The 15,692-nt window shown below is 59.7% G+C and overlaps 1 protein-coding gene across 1 annotated transcript; it reads right to left on the bottom strand.

Moving 5' to 3' along the window:
- Positions 1-6,057: 6,057 nt before the first annotated feature.
- Positions 6,058-11,756, bottom strand: FOXS1 (forkhead box S1). The gene has a single exon (XM_074969346.1). The coding sequence runs from the start codon at positions 11,513-11,515 to the stop codon at positions 9,938-9,940; it is 1,578 nt and encodes a 525-aa protein (XP_074825447.1). The 5' UTR covers positions 11,516-11,756; the 3' UTR covers positions 6,058-9,937.
- Between the last annotated feature and the right edge of the window lie 3,936 nt (positions 11,757-15,692).

The following is a 15,692-nucleotide window of genomic DNA, read 5'->3' as shown; positions in this document are numbered from 1 at the left end:
GGAGGAGGATGGGTAAGGCAGGCAGTGGGAGGGGCTGGTGCAGTGGAGGTTGATCCGGTTCCTAAGCCGGGCCGCACGTGCCGTGTCAGTGTTGGCGGCTAGGTCACTCCTGCAGCTGCCCTAGTGCCCCTTTGGGCCACGCTGCGGGGCGAGTGCTTCTCCCGCCCTGCCCTGCCCTGCACGCGGTAGAAACATGCCATTGTCTCTTCATCAGCTCTGCCCTCATCACTCTCAGGGCCTCGGCGGTGGCGGAGGGACCATCAGGGTCATCTGCCTCAGCTCCAGGCTGGCCTAGGCCCGTCAGGTCGCCCCAGCCACGGTACTGAGGACCCCTGAGTGACGGCGTCAAGCCGCCCTGACCCCCAGTGTTGGCAGTGCTAGGTGGATATGGGGGAGAGGATACGGCAGGGGCCCCTGGGCTGCTGGTTTTGTTGTTTCCCCTACTTTGGTTGGTTTTTAACCTTTCCCCCGTCACTATGGTGCAAGTCTGTTACTCCCTGGCTCCTCCTCCTCCACATCCCTGGAGCCAGGAGGAGACCTCTTCACCCAGCCCCCTTCTCAGCTTGCTCACAACGCTTGTGCAAGCAGGTTTAACCGTGGTTTGGCCTGGTCCATGCCCCCGCTTAGCCTCCGTTCAGCAGCAGCGGCTTGGGAGTCTAGGGGCGTCATTTCCCTAGCGGACGCTGTAGACCAGGGTGGCCCTGCCACTTTCTCCTGGTGATGCCGGGAGGGAGCCGAGAACAGGACCAGAGGGCAGCGATGGTGCCAGCACCTGTCCCTCCCATCCTGGGCTCTGAGCAAGAGCGTGAGGGACGGCCCATGCTCTAGCCAGCAGGCCATGGCCCAGCGCCTTCCTCTGTCTCACCTCAGCCAGCTGGAGCGTTGATCCTCCCCATGAGACAAGGGGGAGAGGCCTCCTCAGCTGCCCCACCATTGACCCCAATGGGGCTAGGCCACCTTACGCCAGCCAGAGCTCTGGCCCAGAGCTTTGCCCCTCCAGTACGTCAAGAGGGGCTAGAGTCAGGCTTGCATGCCAGGGCCAATCTGGAGAGGGGCTCAGCCAGGGCGCCCAGGCCCTGCCCTTCGCTCTGTCCGGTGACACCGGAACGTGTGCACGCACATAGAGAAATCCCAGCTTCCCTCCAAGCAATGCAAACCCCGGCAGTGCCCAGCATCTCTCCAACACGCTGCCTGCTCCCACTCCCTCGCTTCTCTCCTTCCTCCTTGCTGCTGCACTGCGCTCGGTGGGTGGGCTGGACAGATGCCTGCGTTCTCCTATGCAGCCCTAGCTCCCAGGATGATTCTCGCCTCATCCGGAAGGTAGAACTGTCTGGGTGGGAGGAGGAATTACTCTGTGCTGAGCGCTGGCTGGTCGGGGGTGACAAGAGAGCAGGGTGCGAGCGGCAGGTGTTTGAACCAGGAGCTCCAAGCACAACAGCTGGGATCAAAGTGTTCAACTCCCGAGCCTCAGCTCCTGGAAGCGCTGCTCCTGGGAAGGGGACGAGAGGCCTGCATGGTCGCTAATGAACTAACGTGGAAAAGGAATCCCCCCTCCCCCCAGGAGAGAGCAGCCCCGCTCCTGCTCAAAGCTGGGCCTGTTGGTGAAGCTAAGGGTGAGAGAACAGAGCCCTGAACTAAACAGAGAATGACTTCCCACCCCAGGCATGAGCTTCAGGGGACTGCATTGGCAGGGTAGCACCAGAAGTCACTTCCCGCTAGCATGGCTTTGTTACGAGACAAGGTCTGGGTCTACTCCCAAGGCTGCTGCGAAACAAACCATCATTATTCCCCTTGAATTAAGGCCTCCCTAGGGAGGTTTAAGAACAACCGTCATGACGTTCTAGTGAGGACCTTGCCTGATGCACGACTGGCTGTAAGGCAGCCGTAGCGCGGGCGGGACTCAGTGTGGAGGTTGCTGGATGCCACGCTGCAATGCACCACAGACGCTGCTGGCTCAGTGCCCGGGGGGTGTTGGTGCTGGGGTGGAATCAGACAGAGGTGACATAGGCGTGGTTGCCCACGGCAGGTTGCCGCGTCCTATGCTGTAGAGGGTGACTGAGGCAGTCACAAGAATGCGGCTCGGGCCAATAGCGCAGGATTCCCTGAGTTTTGCTGTAATACCATGAGCATAAGACCTATGCCCAGCCCCAAGTGAGGACATTCTGTCTGTGTGAGGTAATGACGAACCGTCTCCCCAGGGTACCGGCTGAATGGAGAGCAGCCCTGGCCCCTGGACACGGAGGCTCTGGGAGCTCTGGCAGGATGTTTTCCTTTCTTCGCGGCCTTGATGGGGCTTTCAAGGGTTTGAATCGTTTGTGGGTTTTACGGTGACTTGAGCAAGTAGCAAGGCTCTGAGGAGCCGAGTGCAGCACGCATTCACGCTTGCTCAGACTGGACTAGCCAAAGCACCAGAGACTAACACAGGAGGGAACAAGCTTAGCAGAGGGGTGGACTGTACCAGTAGCTTCCAAGTACTGACCCAGATATCAGGCCTGGTCCTGAAAACTTCTGCTCCCTCCTAGCCACCCTCCCTCGCCTAGAGATTCCACTTCCTAGTGCTATCCTGCCCCGCCTTAGAGATGAATATAGTGGCCAGCCCCTACCTCGCGATCTCTGCCTCGTCCAAGCCCAGGGCTGCTCCAACTGCAAAGAACCCCCAAGACCGGAGCAGCCCTTGGCTTTCCCAGGCACGGACTTATTGGGCAGCTCTTGTGAATTTAGTCACTCAGCAGAGAAAAGGAGCCAGGAGGCAGCTGGATCTTGGGGCTCAGCAGAGAGGGTGGGTGTTCACCATTATTCGAGACTATGGAGTGCATGGAAAGGGGACTAAGAGGAAACTGATGACCAAAGAAGGAGGAGGAAATCTCTGGCCACAGGGGAGGAGGTGGCCAGCCATCGGAGAAAGGGGGTGAGGGCTGGTGAAGGCCTTGGCTACAGGGGATTAATAGTTCCTCTGAGGTGTGGTCTTTCAGGCCGAGCACCTACCAGCGTCCTCTCAGGCTGGAGAAAGGAGGGTCTGGCCGAGGGGTGAACACTGGCATCTCACTCCAGGTTCCTGTTCTCAGTAAAATGCATTCCAATGCCCATGGCAACACTAGATCTGAATCTCTGCCCCGGCCCGGCTCGCCCGCCGGTGGGTGGGCACCATCTCTGCCCCATTCACTGCGGGAGGCCGGGAGCACCCTGGCCCTGCCCTGTGTCTGCCCCAGCCCCACTCACAGCGCTGATTGGGTTTCACAGCCATTTGCCTCTGCTGTGTGATCTCACAGGGACTGGAGGTCAGACGTTCCCCAGCAGGAATGAGACACACACGGGAACAGCTCCAAGCTGATGTGCAAAGTCCCAGCCCGCCATGAACGCCGTACCAATCAGATAAGCAGCACTCACGGCCCGTACCACACGCATGCAGACAAAGCCCATGGCTCAGTTTTTGGGGTCCCGCCGAAAACTCACTCATTCACCCCCACAAGCCTGCGGCCTGCGGTGCCGGGAGCTCCCGCTTCTCGCTTATCTTGTGCTGCTCGAGATTTCAGCCTCTGGTGGAAACTGTGGGGGAGGAGGGTGGGAGAGAGAGAGGCAGCTGCAGGGTGGAAAGCACATTCCCAGCGACGATGCTGGAACCCCTCAGCTCGGGTGAAAGGCCTGGCCTGGATCTGTGGGAACCAGACGGCCCCTGGGCACGGCTCAGCAGGGCTCGCTTCCTCCAGTGCCCCCGGGGAATGTGAGAAGGAGGGAGCTGAGGTCAGACGTTCCCTTCACAGACAGCTTTTCAGACGCCAACATGATCTATGGCCCAAAATATTGTTTTTCACTGGGAAAAAAAAATGAAAGGGAGAAAATAAAACCTGGACCCAAGTCCCATCCTGCTCCTTGGATGACGAATCGCACCCCCTCGCTGCCTCTCCCCCTGGGCGCAGCCAGGATCTGGGGGGTGTCTGGGCTTATTCACAGGGGGTGACGCAGCTGGAAATGCATTTGGTCTCTGAGTGACGCCAGCCCCTCCCCTCCCCCACTAAGCCGAGTGCATGTTCTCTCTGGCTTCGGCTCTTCTTGGTGAGAAACTGAGGAACAGCCGGGGCCCATCACCTGGCTGGGCCCCTCACCCAGCCGGGCCCTGCCTCGTGGCTTTCCGGAGGAGCCAGGGTGAAACGCAGACACGCCACGATAGGCTCCTCACTATTTATGATTCGAGTCGGCCCAGCGGGCCCTTGGAGCTTGGTTTGTTTCCTCTGGTTCCGTTTCGTTTGCAGAATGGGCGAGGAGTGGCAGGGTAGGTGTATGGGGACAAATGGAGGGTGAAGCGGGTTTGTAGGGAGCCCCACACCCCCCTCCAAACACACACACTCTTCCCCAGTGTTGGACCCGTGGGACAAAGTCCCACCCCGCGCAGAGTCCCAGCCTGGCAGTGCCGGCCACGGGCATCGCTGGGACATAGGACCCAGCACATCCTGTACAGACATGGGACGTTCGGCACCCCATGTGGGAAAACCCTGTGAGAGAAAGGTGACTGCTCACCCTATTCACGCAGTCTGTGGGGCTGGCTGCTGAACAGGTGCACCGGGCACTCCAGGCCTGCAGGATTGAGCCCCATATGTGACTGTCTCCCCTTTTCTGCCCAGCTCCCTGTCTAGCCCCGACGCTGCCAGCCCTCTGGGCCTGGAGCTGCCACTGGATTCGTTCAGCGTTGGGTCTCCTCCCCCACCCTCATGCTCCTTCACTTGCTCTCCTCAGACCTCCCCCCTCGTCTGTCACCCCTCCGTTCACCAGGCTGTCTCTTTGCCCTTCTCTTCCGATCACTTCTCCGTTCCGTCCTTTCCAGTGCCACTCTCTGCTCGTTCCTTGTCTCAGGTGCCATAAACCTCTGCCCTGCCCCATGTATGGCCTAGGGGGCATTTAGAGAGGTCACAGGCTCTGACGTTTCTGGATTTAGGAAAACAGGGGAGCAAACGTTTCTCTCCTCAATCTGTGGCTTGGAAAATAGGGCTTCTTGGGCTTGCCAGCCCTGTGTGTCTGCCTGTCCTGCCTTTCTCCAAAGGCACCAAACATAGACTGGGGAAGAGGCACTGATGCTGTGCTCAGCATCTAACCTGTGGAACTCACTGCTAGAAGATATTGTCAAGGCAAATGCTTGGTGTGGGGAAAAATCCCAAGATTGCATGTCTATCTTAGGCCATTGCTATGTTGTTCAGACAGGATTATAAAGCAGCTGGTCACGGTTCTATTCACCCACTTTATGGGTGAGGAAACAACATTGAATGGTTCAGTTATCATCGGTGATCATGGGAAAGGTCAGTGAAGAACTGTCTTTGCCTCGGCAGGTACATTTTGATTGTTTTTCAAAGCTGCTGATACACACTCCTTGTAAGTTTCAGAGTAGCAGCCGTGTTAGTCTGTATTCGCAAAAAGAGCTGTAGCTCATGAAAGCTCATGCTCAAATAAATTTGTTAGTCTCTAAGGTGCCACAAGTCCTCCTTTTCTTGTTACTCCTTGTAAGTGCGCAGCCAGCTAGTTCGAGGGGTGGGCCTGTGCAGACACACTAGCGAGGCTGACAGCCGGCTTAGCTAGCTTGCTTTGGGACATCGGGGGCACTGCCTGACATTTCGCATCCTGGCATTATTAGGTGAGATTCTGGGGGTTCGCTGGCCTCTGAGGAAGGCTCTGGATGGGCTCTGGGTGTGGCCTGGGACAGAGATGCTAATTTCTCAGGTGCTGAGCAGAGTCTGTGGGCTTGTCTACACGGCAAGTTACTGTGCAGCAAGGCAGGGTGTGAATGTGCATCACACCAACATGCCACGCAGTAACATCCTGTGTGGTCCCTGCTGAAAAAAACACACGCTGGGCTTTTCACTGCACTGTAGCACTGTCCACACATGGCAGAGCTGTGCGGCAAGCTTGTTCGCTGTAGTCACACCCTTGTATGCCACTCAGTGACCCACCATGTGGACAAGCCTTGTGTCTGGTTAGACGCTGATTCAAACACATATATGGTGACTATTGAGGAGGACACGAGACACTCGCCGGTGGTGCCAATGCTCATTTTATTGACAGTCTTGCAATATTTTGTGTTTTTTCTTAAAGCCCCAGCTCTTGGGGTCAGGTTATTACAAGAGACTCTCCGCTTTCGTTTTAAAAGAGTAATTTTCTAGCCCTCACGTTTGCGGAGAAAAGCTTTAAAATGTAGCCCCTCAAGGCTCAAACCCTAGAAGGCAAAGACCCCACAATGTGCTGTTGTATAAAATCTCCTGATCTCTGATTTTGTTGGGCCTGGTTCTTGGGTTATGAATGCCAGGGGTTGGGGCAGACGTGAGACCACCTGCTCCGAGCAGCCTGGCAGGTGCTGCTGCGTTCGTCTGGCATTTCCTGGGGGCTGTGGCCCCAGGCTGGGGTGGCCCTGGCACGGTGTTTCTCGCAGCAGCAGGCTGGGTTTCCGGAGCCTTCCTTTCCACACCGTGGTGAAGGAGGAAGGAATTGTCCTGCTATCTGCCTCGGAGGCGCAGAAGGGGGCTCAGCCAGCACTTGGCTTTGCCATGTGGCCCTGCCGGGGAGAGGCCAGAACAACTAGCCCTGTTTTCATTCAGGCCCAGGAGTGTTAGAAGATCATCCCTGGATGCCCCAGAAAGGCCCTGGGGCTGTTCTTTCTCAGCCAATGCCTGTGGGGTGGTGGTGGCTCTGGCAACACGATCCCCTCTGTCCACTGGGTAATTCCAGCTCCCTTTCCTGGTTCGTGGCCAGGAACTCGGCAGTTTCAGCATTTCCCTGTTTGGCAGGTGAGGAGAGGGACCAGCGTCTCAGTCGGAGCAACAGAGAGGTCCATTCCTGCCTGCTGCTCACGAGGGGGGCACCCTGGCTAACCTCACGCCCTGTGGGCCATTCCCTAGGGCCCCGAACTGAGGGGGTGACTTGTTCAACCACTCTCTTGTCCGCCCCCATCCCACCCTGAAAGTCTGGAGACTTCTCCACGAATGCATCTCATCTCTGCTCCCTGGCATTGGGGGAGGGGGGGAGGTAAGGATGCGGGCTCAGACTTGGCACGGACTCTTCCTCAGTGCAGGCCTGTCCCCCCGGACTCCTACCCTCCATGTGTGGCTGGGAGCTGCCCTGGGTCCATCTGACATGGGGCGTCCGGGCAGTGCTGCGAAGAAAAGCCAGGCAGACTCTCGGAAGGGGCCAGGCTGCAGCCCAGGGTGTGCATTGCTGCTGAGACATCAGCCCAGATACTGGTGACCGGGCAGCGAGCTTGGCTGGGACCTGCTCGCACCCCCAGCAGGGAACCATGTCTAAGAACAGCCTGCCGCTCCGGGGGGCACCGTCTGGGGAGGGGTGGGGTGCTGCACACCCTCAGTGGGGGGAGAGGGAGGGGATTAGCCTGGCAAACACTTCTCAAGGGACTGGGGGCTCCCTTGCCCCCCAGAGTTTAGCTACAGCTGTAGCCAGAACATCTTCCTTTTCCTCTGACTCAGCTGGCAACTCGTGATTTAGGCCTCGGCCTCCCCACAGAAACCCTCAGACGTTGTAGCCCAGCCCAGCTCCTGCCCTGCTACTTGCAACCTTCAGCCCAGCACAAATATAGTCCTGCTGCCCACACGTCCACCCAGCACCTCTCCTGTGGAGTCCCACAGCGTGCAGTGAGTCAGACCTGTGTGTCACGAGTAAAGCTGGAAGAATGCTGCAAACCCACATTCACTTTCCCCTCTCCTGCTGCTGCTTTCCTCTCCGCTCTGAGCCGTGCCAGGGGCTGCTCCGGGGCTGTCCCGCGCTGCATCCTGTCGAACGCCTAGCCTGGAAGCTCTTTGGGTTAGGTCTGGGCCTTTCCGAGAGGATTTGCAAAGAGCTTAGCAAGGTAGACTAGATCTCGGATGTGGTTTCTGCACACTCTCCCTGCCCGGGGGGGGCTACGAACATGATACAACCCCCACCCCACTCTAGCCCCTGCCCAGGGAACTACTCTTCCTGCTACCTGGAGGGTTTGGAGTGCTATTAACCCTGCCTGCTGGGTGACCCCTTACGCCCACAGCTGGCTGTTGCTCTGGGGCTCAGGCTGCGGTACAGAAACGCCCCATTCCCAGTGTGCTGACACAGCTCCATCACACATCGAGCCCGCTGGCATCGAGGGGGCTGAACTGTGCTCAGGCCTGCAGCAGGGTGCAGGTAACACTCACGCTGATCCCGAGGCAGGAGATGGGGCTCAGTTGCGTTCTGCCTCAGGCACTCACCTGGCCGCCATCACCGCACAATCTCCCCCCGTGGGGCGGGGCACGGCTCTTATCGCCAGCGTATAGCAGGGGGACAGACGAGCCTAAAGCACAGGGAATCTGAAGCAGAGCAGCCAGCTGCACCAGGGTCTCCCAAGGCCCAGACTTGCAGCCTATCCTCTCTGCGCCAGCCTTCCCCTAGCTGGCTCAGGGCACTGGCCTGCTGGAACTGCAGATGGGCGTGATCTCTCTCCCTCCACCCCACCCCCGTGTCCTGACAAATGGAGATCAGGACCTACGTTCACTAGGGGCAGTTCTGGGGGCAGGTGAGTGAGCCCCACCCAGGGGATGGGGTGGTTGTGGCCCCTCCCAGCAGCCCTGCCCGGGAGGAAGGGGCAACATGGCTCCTGCCAGCTGAAAGTGGAACCAGCTGAAGGAAGTAGGATTCCTCCCCGCTATCCCCCGGGTGCAGAGGAAGCCATGTGCTGCCCCAGGAAGCGCTGTTGCCATAAGGGGCACTGCCAGGTGGGTGGCTGCAGCGAGCTTTGCCTTCATGGCTTAGTTCATTATTTGATTCAAAATCGTTGTTAGGACGCCCTTTCTGCCCCCCAGCGAGTGCAACACAAACACCAGCCTACTCTGCCTGTGTCTGGGGTGGGCACGGCCACAGCGCTGGGCCTCGCAAGTCCCCGAGATGCACATGTCCGTGTCCCTGTTTTACAGAGGTGGTCTCAGCCATGCCGAGATGGGCAGGCACTTTTCCAAAGGTGCCCATTGATTTTGCATCCCATCATCGCTGGGTGCCCAGCTTGAGCCACCTCGCAGGTGCCTGGTTTCCTGGAGCTGCCGAGCACCTGCCACCCTCTGAACGTCGGCCTCTTTACAGTGTCTCCATTTAGGCCAACAGCACTAGTCATGCTGGAAAATCTGGGCCACGGGCCTTAGCGCTGGGCCTAGACTCCTCAGTGGCGAGGTGGGATTTGAATTCAGCAGCTCATGACCTAGGTTTCACCCAGGAGCCTGCACTCCTCCCTCTAAGGAACAACCGCCCGAGACCCCATGTGACTCTGAGGTGTCTACCCTGGTGTGTAAGCCCCATTGCAGCACAGAGAGCCAACGGCAGAAACCTTCTTACAATACAAACCACGTGGGCCCCTTTAATACTCTGCTTTAGAGAGGCCAGTAAAGCCCCAGGGGCTGGGTCCCCGTGCCATGCTCCTGCAGGGGTGAGTGGAGAACACCGGTGGTGCCAAGAGGTGTAAATGACAAATCAAGGTGCAGGGCATGGGAGAACCAGCTGACCCCAAGCAGCACCTTCTCCCCCCACCTCCACCTCTTCAGTCCCACCTGCCCTTCGCATGATGCTCCCGGGCCGCCAAGGCAGAGACACCGAGGTGAGACGCAGTTGGGGATGTGTTTTATTCCACAAGCCAGGACACAGTTCCATTCAGCCCCTGTCTCCCATGCAGGATTCTAGTTTCGTGGGATAACAGCCATGGCAAAAGGACGCTGGCAGCGGGTGGTACGGTACCCAAAGTGATTTCTCCTGGGAGCCAGGGTCCCTCTTAGCTCCATCAGGCAGTCACCACTGGGCAGGAAGCAGTAGGAGAGAATAACTTACATGGAGAGTCCCTTCCTTGGCGTCAGCTCTCCAAAGGGCAGGTGGAATGGCCAGGGGTGTCCTGGGCACAGCGGTGGGTGGCAAGAGAGGCTGAGAGGGCACAGTCTGTCCTGGGCAGGGCCTGTCACTCAAAGAAGAACATGCCAGGTGTCCTGTAAAGACAGTGGGGGAGTCCCAGCTGGTAACCATTCCCTCCTGGCAGGGAGAACGGGCTCCCACCCCACGACTCCTTCTGCTCCCCCTGCAGCTGGACGGCGGGTCTGAAGGGGGGCGGCTGGATGGGGGTCACAGGAGCTGTGCTTGGCGACGATGTCAAGAGGTGCTCCAGGGCCGAGTTGCACGCCCTCTCGTTCATGCAGAAGCTCAGCGCCTGCACCCGGCACTGGTAGTTCCCGCCCAATGTGTCAGAGCCTGAGCAGCCGAAGGAGCTGAAGACGGGCAGTGTAGGCTTGATATAGCTGTCTCCTTCGAAGGAGGGGAAGCAGGTTGGCGAAGGCTGCCGGCTGCAGGGCAGCGAGGGCTTGCTGGGCCCCAGCAGGGCTGGGAACACGGGGGCCACCTGGCTGAATGGCTGGGACAGCCCAATGGTGCACGCCCCAGACTCCTTACCCTCCTGTTCACTGTCGGGAGACACGGTCACGGCTGGTGTGGCTTGAGGCGGTTCCTTGATGTCCCTGGTCAGCTGGGGGTGCTGTTGGGTCACTCGCTCCCCCGGGGCAGTGTACGGGGGCTGAGCTATCTGGATGGGGGGCTGAAGCCCCCCAAAGACAGTCTCCTTCAGCCGGGGGCTCTCTTGCCCCTGGGTCTCCAGCAGGCGCCCCTCGAGGCCTGGGTAGCAGGGCTGCTTCTCAAAGAGCTGGGGTTTGGGCTCCGGCCCCTCCAGCGGGTACAGACACGCCTGCCTGGGTTTCTGCAGGTACTTCCTAGGGGTCAGCAGGCTGGCCTGGCCTGGCTGCTCTGGGCAATGGATGCTGGGCTCCTTGCTGCCCTGGCCACACTCCTTGGTACCCACGTGGACCTCCAAGGACAGCGCCTGTCTCACTCCCGTCTGCCCCCTGCATGAGCTGAGCACCTGGCTGGCGGGAGCAGGGGAGGAGTAGTTGCTCTCTGTCTTGATCTCCTCGGCCAAGAGGGCCAAGGGCTGGGGGTGCTGCCGGGCCCGGTACTTGGGCTGTTTCTTCCGCGCCCCCTCCGCCTCGCCCTCCGGCGCCTCCCGCAGGCCGCGCTTCCTGGTGAACCGGCGCCGGCGGCGCAGGAAGCTGCCGTTCTCGAACATGTTGTAGCAGTCGGGGTCCAGGGTCCAGTAGTTGCCCTTGCCAGGTTTCTTGTCATCCCGGGGCACCTTGACGAAGCACTCGTTGAGCGACAGGTTGTGGCGGATGCTGTTCTGCCAGCCCTGCTTGTTGTCCCGGTAGAAGGTGAAGCGGCCCATGATGTACCGGTAGATGCCGTTCAGGGTGATCCTCTTCTCCGGGGTGCTCTGGATGGCCATGGTGATGAGTGCAATGTAGCTGTAGGGGGGCTTGGTCGCCTCGCCCATCTGGGTGGGGGCCCCGCTGCCCGCACTCGGCCCATTGCTCTGGGGTGGCTCGGAGCTGGGGCATGGAGCTAGCACCATCCCCAGGTTGCCGCAGCCTCCTTGGTCGCAGACGGAAGGCAGGATGCGCAGAGAGGAGGCAGGGATGGGATACTCCAATTGCATCCTTCCCGGGCAGGGATCCCTCCCGTCCCGTCCCGTCCAGAGCAGCTGGCCGCTGCGAACTCCCAGCTCTGACTCCTGTGGAAACCCGGTTCCAACTCAGTTAAAACTCCACTGCAGCCCAGCCTCCCGCCTCTGAAAAAGGCGAAAGGGGGCGGAAAGTCCCTCCTCTTGCCCAGAGCGGCATGGGGGCCACCTAGGGCGGAGCGAGGGGCAGTGAGAGCTGATAATCCATCTCCTGTTCGTTCTCCGAGGTTCCTGAGCCAGGCGGCTGGGAGGAAACACAACCAGGCTGCTGGCCGATCCGGCGCACTCAGCATTGCTGTTCCCAGACAGAGTGGGTGGGAAGCAAGGGGGGTGGAAGGGACAGGGAGGGAGGGAGGTGGGAGCTCAGTACCAGGCTTTCTGTCCTCGGGGGAGCCCTGGGGCAAGGCAGCCTGGGTTTTGTGCCCGTGTTCTCTCTGTGCATCCCAGTCTCTGACCCTCACTCACACTCCCACTTTCGAGGGATCTTAGGGCTCTTTATCTCCCCTCACCCCATCTTTTCTGGGGGTCTCAGATCTCCTGGGGATCTGCTCACCCATTTGCTCTCCCCAGCTACGTGCACTGGCTTTGTTAGCGAATGTTTAATGTCCAGTGCACCCTGTCTGCCACCCCCCCCCCCGGCAAAGGAGACTGGGGGAGGGAAGAGAATGGTGTGGGGAACTTTGGGTTTTTTAGGGGATCCCCAAGGGGAGGAGGAAGGGGGTGCAGAGCTGGCAGTCACCTGGCTGGTTTTTGACCAGCCTGGCTGGTTTTTCTGTGCCCATGCCGCTTGCCAGTCGGGGGACGTGGCGTGCCAGGTTTTTTGTTACACACAGAGGTAACTTGGCAGCTGGCCACGTGCATTGCAGCGGTGGGCACACCCGGGTCCAGTGGCTGGGGACCGGTTTGGGGTGAGGTAGACCCATTGCCCAGGGGTGGGGCTTGTGGACAGTGGGGTCAGGCTTCTGGAGAAGTGCTGTGGGGGGAGGGAAGGTCAGGTTGGGTGTGAGGGGGCATGGCCAGTGGCCTGTTTTTCTGTGCCTTGGAGGTGGCACCTGAGAGTCAAGGCAAGGCAGGGTAGGGGGAGGCTGCAGGTGTGGGGTAGGCAGAGTGTCACCATGCACCGGGCTGCTGGGGTCACTGGCACCCTTGGTAAGAAGGAGCTAGTTTGTCCTGGCAGAATAAACTCCTCTAGGCTCCTGGCTCCCTCTGGCGGAGACTTGGGATGTTAATAACAGTAGCATTGAGCCCTTCCCTGGGTAGACTTTACAAAGGATTACTACTGAAGTATCATTATCCCCATTTTACAGTTGGAGTGGGGAACCTGACGCACTGGGCAGTGCAGTGATTTGCCCAAGGGAACCCAGCAGGCCAGTGGCAGAGCCAGGACTTGACCCTAGACTGGGACTCAGTTGTGCTCAATCTACTAGGCCATGCTGCCTCCCAATCCCTGTTTCTGAGGCCTGGCTCCCTCCCACCTCACTAACCCAAGTGGCTGCTCTCTGCAGCCAGTCCCCGCCTCGCTCTGGGCCAGGAGCTGTCCCCAGGGCAGTCTGGTTCTCGTGTCCGGTAGCCCAGGACCTGGCTTTGGAGCCCTTCGGGGGAGCATGCCCACTGCCCAGAGACCCCTTTGCAGGGAGCGCTGGTGATTTAACAGCAGGGAGTCAGCACCGGGGATGCTCCCGGCTGGCACTGGGCACCCTGGTGCAGTGGGGTTTTCTCTCTCTGTTGCTCACCCAGCTGTTTCCTGAGGTTTATGCTTCTCGTTTTCCCTGATTTACTCTCCACGGGGTCTCCTCGCTGTGCTCACCACGAGGCTCTACCCGTGGGGTAGCATCTGGGGGCCTCCCACCCTCTGACAGGCTCAGCCCTGCAAGCACAGCTGTGCCCATCTCTGGGCACTCCTGTGGAAGGAGTCAGTGACAGCCTCTCCCAGGGAGTGAATCTCAGGGCAAGCTCTTGCGGCCACACATTCCTGACTTTTCCAGCATTTCCCTGGTGTTGGGCCAGGTCCCGTCCAGGGCCCAGCTAACCCCACCGCTGTGCGGCTGGTGCCTGGCAGTCAAAGGAGAAGGGACGGGGGAACGAGTGCAGTGCCTTGTGGGTAGGCTGGAGAATGAGCGAGTGGCAGGACGGAGAGGTTGGAGGGGAGGCGTGTGGAGGCCCCGTGAGTAGGACAGTAGGTGACGCGTGTGTGACGAAGTGGGACTGTTCTTAATGTTTCCTCTGAATAGTGTGGGGGTGCCTCAGTTTCCCCTAGGCAGTTCTTAAGTATCTAGGTGGTGGGGTAAGGGTGTATGATCACTGCAGAGCCCTAGAGGGCAGGTGTGTGCAGGGATCTGGACACAGAGAATGGCCGACACCCTGTTTCCTGGCAACTGATGGCCTGGGCCCTTCCCCGCTGCAAGGTGAGAGCTAAAGGGTTGGAGAACAAAGGAATCAGGTGACCTCCTGGCCCGGGAAAGGAACAAAGCCCAGAGGAGGAGGGGCTGGAGGGAGTTTTCGGTTTGGGGCTGGCTGAGACATGGAGTAAAGGGCAGACGTGGTTGTCTGGCTCACTGCCCCCCAAAATGGACCCAGCTGAGGGGTCCTGTTCTCTGCACCTACAAGCTCTGTTTTAGACCATGTTCCTGTCATCTAATAAACCTCTGTTTTCCTGGCTGGCTGAGAGTCACGTCTGACTGTGGAGTTGGGGGGCAGGACCCTCTGGCTTCCCCAGGAGCCCCGCCTGAGCGGACTCGCTGTGGGAAGCGCACGGAGGGGCAGAGGAGGCTGAATGCTCCGAGGTCAGACCCAGGAAGGTGGAAGCCATGTGAGCTGTGTGCCCTGCAGACAGGCTGCTCACAGAAAGGAGACTTCCCCAGAGTCCTGCCTGGCTTCATGGGGAGCAGTTCCAGAGCATCGCCCGGGGACTCCGTGACAGCGTGGCCGGGGGAGCTGAAGCGAAGGCGAGCGGGAGCCCAGATGGAGAGGGAGGCCAGGCGTGCAGGACAGGGACGAGGGCTGCCCCACAGGCAGCGTGTTAAGACTTGGCCTGGAATGCAACGAGCCCAGCAAGCCACTGCTCTGCCTCCGGGTTGCACAGCAGGGCCAGGGGCCAAGGCGCCTTCGCTCCCCTGGGAAAGGACACGAGCAATCCAGGGCAGAGCCAGGTGCCCGCAGAGCTCCCTCAGGGTTGAAGTTGATGAAAACAGGAGGGGGGTGCTCTCACTGCGGAGGGGGTGAGTGCTGCTTACCCAAGGCAGGAAGAGGAAGGGGTGCTCCCCTGTGAGCTGCTCGTCACCCCCGCTGCCCGCCCCCTCCCCAGAAAGTCTCCCCAAGGCCTTGGGGGGGAGGGGGGAGGACCCTTCTCTGCGAACCTCCACTCTCAAATTCACATGCTGGCTGCTGCAAGCCAAGAGGTGTCTGCTGAGGCGAAGCCAAGCGTGCTGCCTAGGCTGCACTCAGGCTTGAGCCGGCGCGCCCCCCTCCCCTGTCTAGACCCCGCTCTGTGCCCCTCTTGGCCAAGCCAAGAGCAAAGCTGAAATACACTGGGGGGGGAACCGGCTCCTCTGGTGCTGCCCTTGGGCTTGCAGCTGGGGCTTTGACATGCCTGTGACCTTTCCTGGGAGGAGGAGTCCCTGCAGCAGGCTCAGCCAGTAACGATCCTGTGCCTGTTTTCAAAGCGCTTTGCGAAGGGCGTTCAATCAGCCCAGTGATCGGGGAGGCAGTAATGTCCCCTTGTTACAGAGGGGGAAACTGAGGCACGGAGCGGGGATGTGACACACTCAAGGGCACACAGTCACTGCCAGGGCTGGGGTTAGACATCAGGAATTCATGACTTCCAGGCCCAATCCATGCACCGACACCAGCCTCTCACCACAGAGGATGGAGCCATCCCAGGAGCTGGGCACTGAACCACCCAACTGGGCACAGGGCTCCTCAGAAAGTTTCTTCAGGCCATGTCCCCAGGTGGCGAAGAGGAGCTCTAGGCCACCCCGGCATTGACCCCAGGAACCTGGCAGAGGCAGGCCAAGGGAGCGCACTCATCTCCCAGCTGGGAGAGCCAGGCCTATGATCCCCTGGGGAATGAGCCCTCGCTTTAACCTCTCCTCAGACCCTGAGCTAATGGCTGCTGTGGCCCAGCCGCTCCTGCCTGCTCTCCGCTAGATGGCAC

This window comes from Natator depressus, chromosome 13, assembly GCF_965152275.1.
Source record: "Natator depressus isolate rNatDep1 chromosome 13, rNatDep2.hap1, whole genome shotgun sequence".
Classification (NCBI taxonomy): Eukaryota; Metazoa; Chordata; order Testudines; family Cheloniidae; genus Natator; species Natator depressus.
The sequence above is the reverse complement of the archived record's forward strand: the minus strand, read 5'-3'. Positions and strand labels throughout refer to the sequence as shown.

Coding starts and splice junctions, on each gene's coding strand:
- FOXS1 (XM_074969346.1), bottom strand. CDS start 11,515: ATGCAATTGGAGTATCCCATCCCTGCCTCCTCTCTGCGCATCCTGCCT.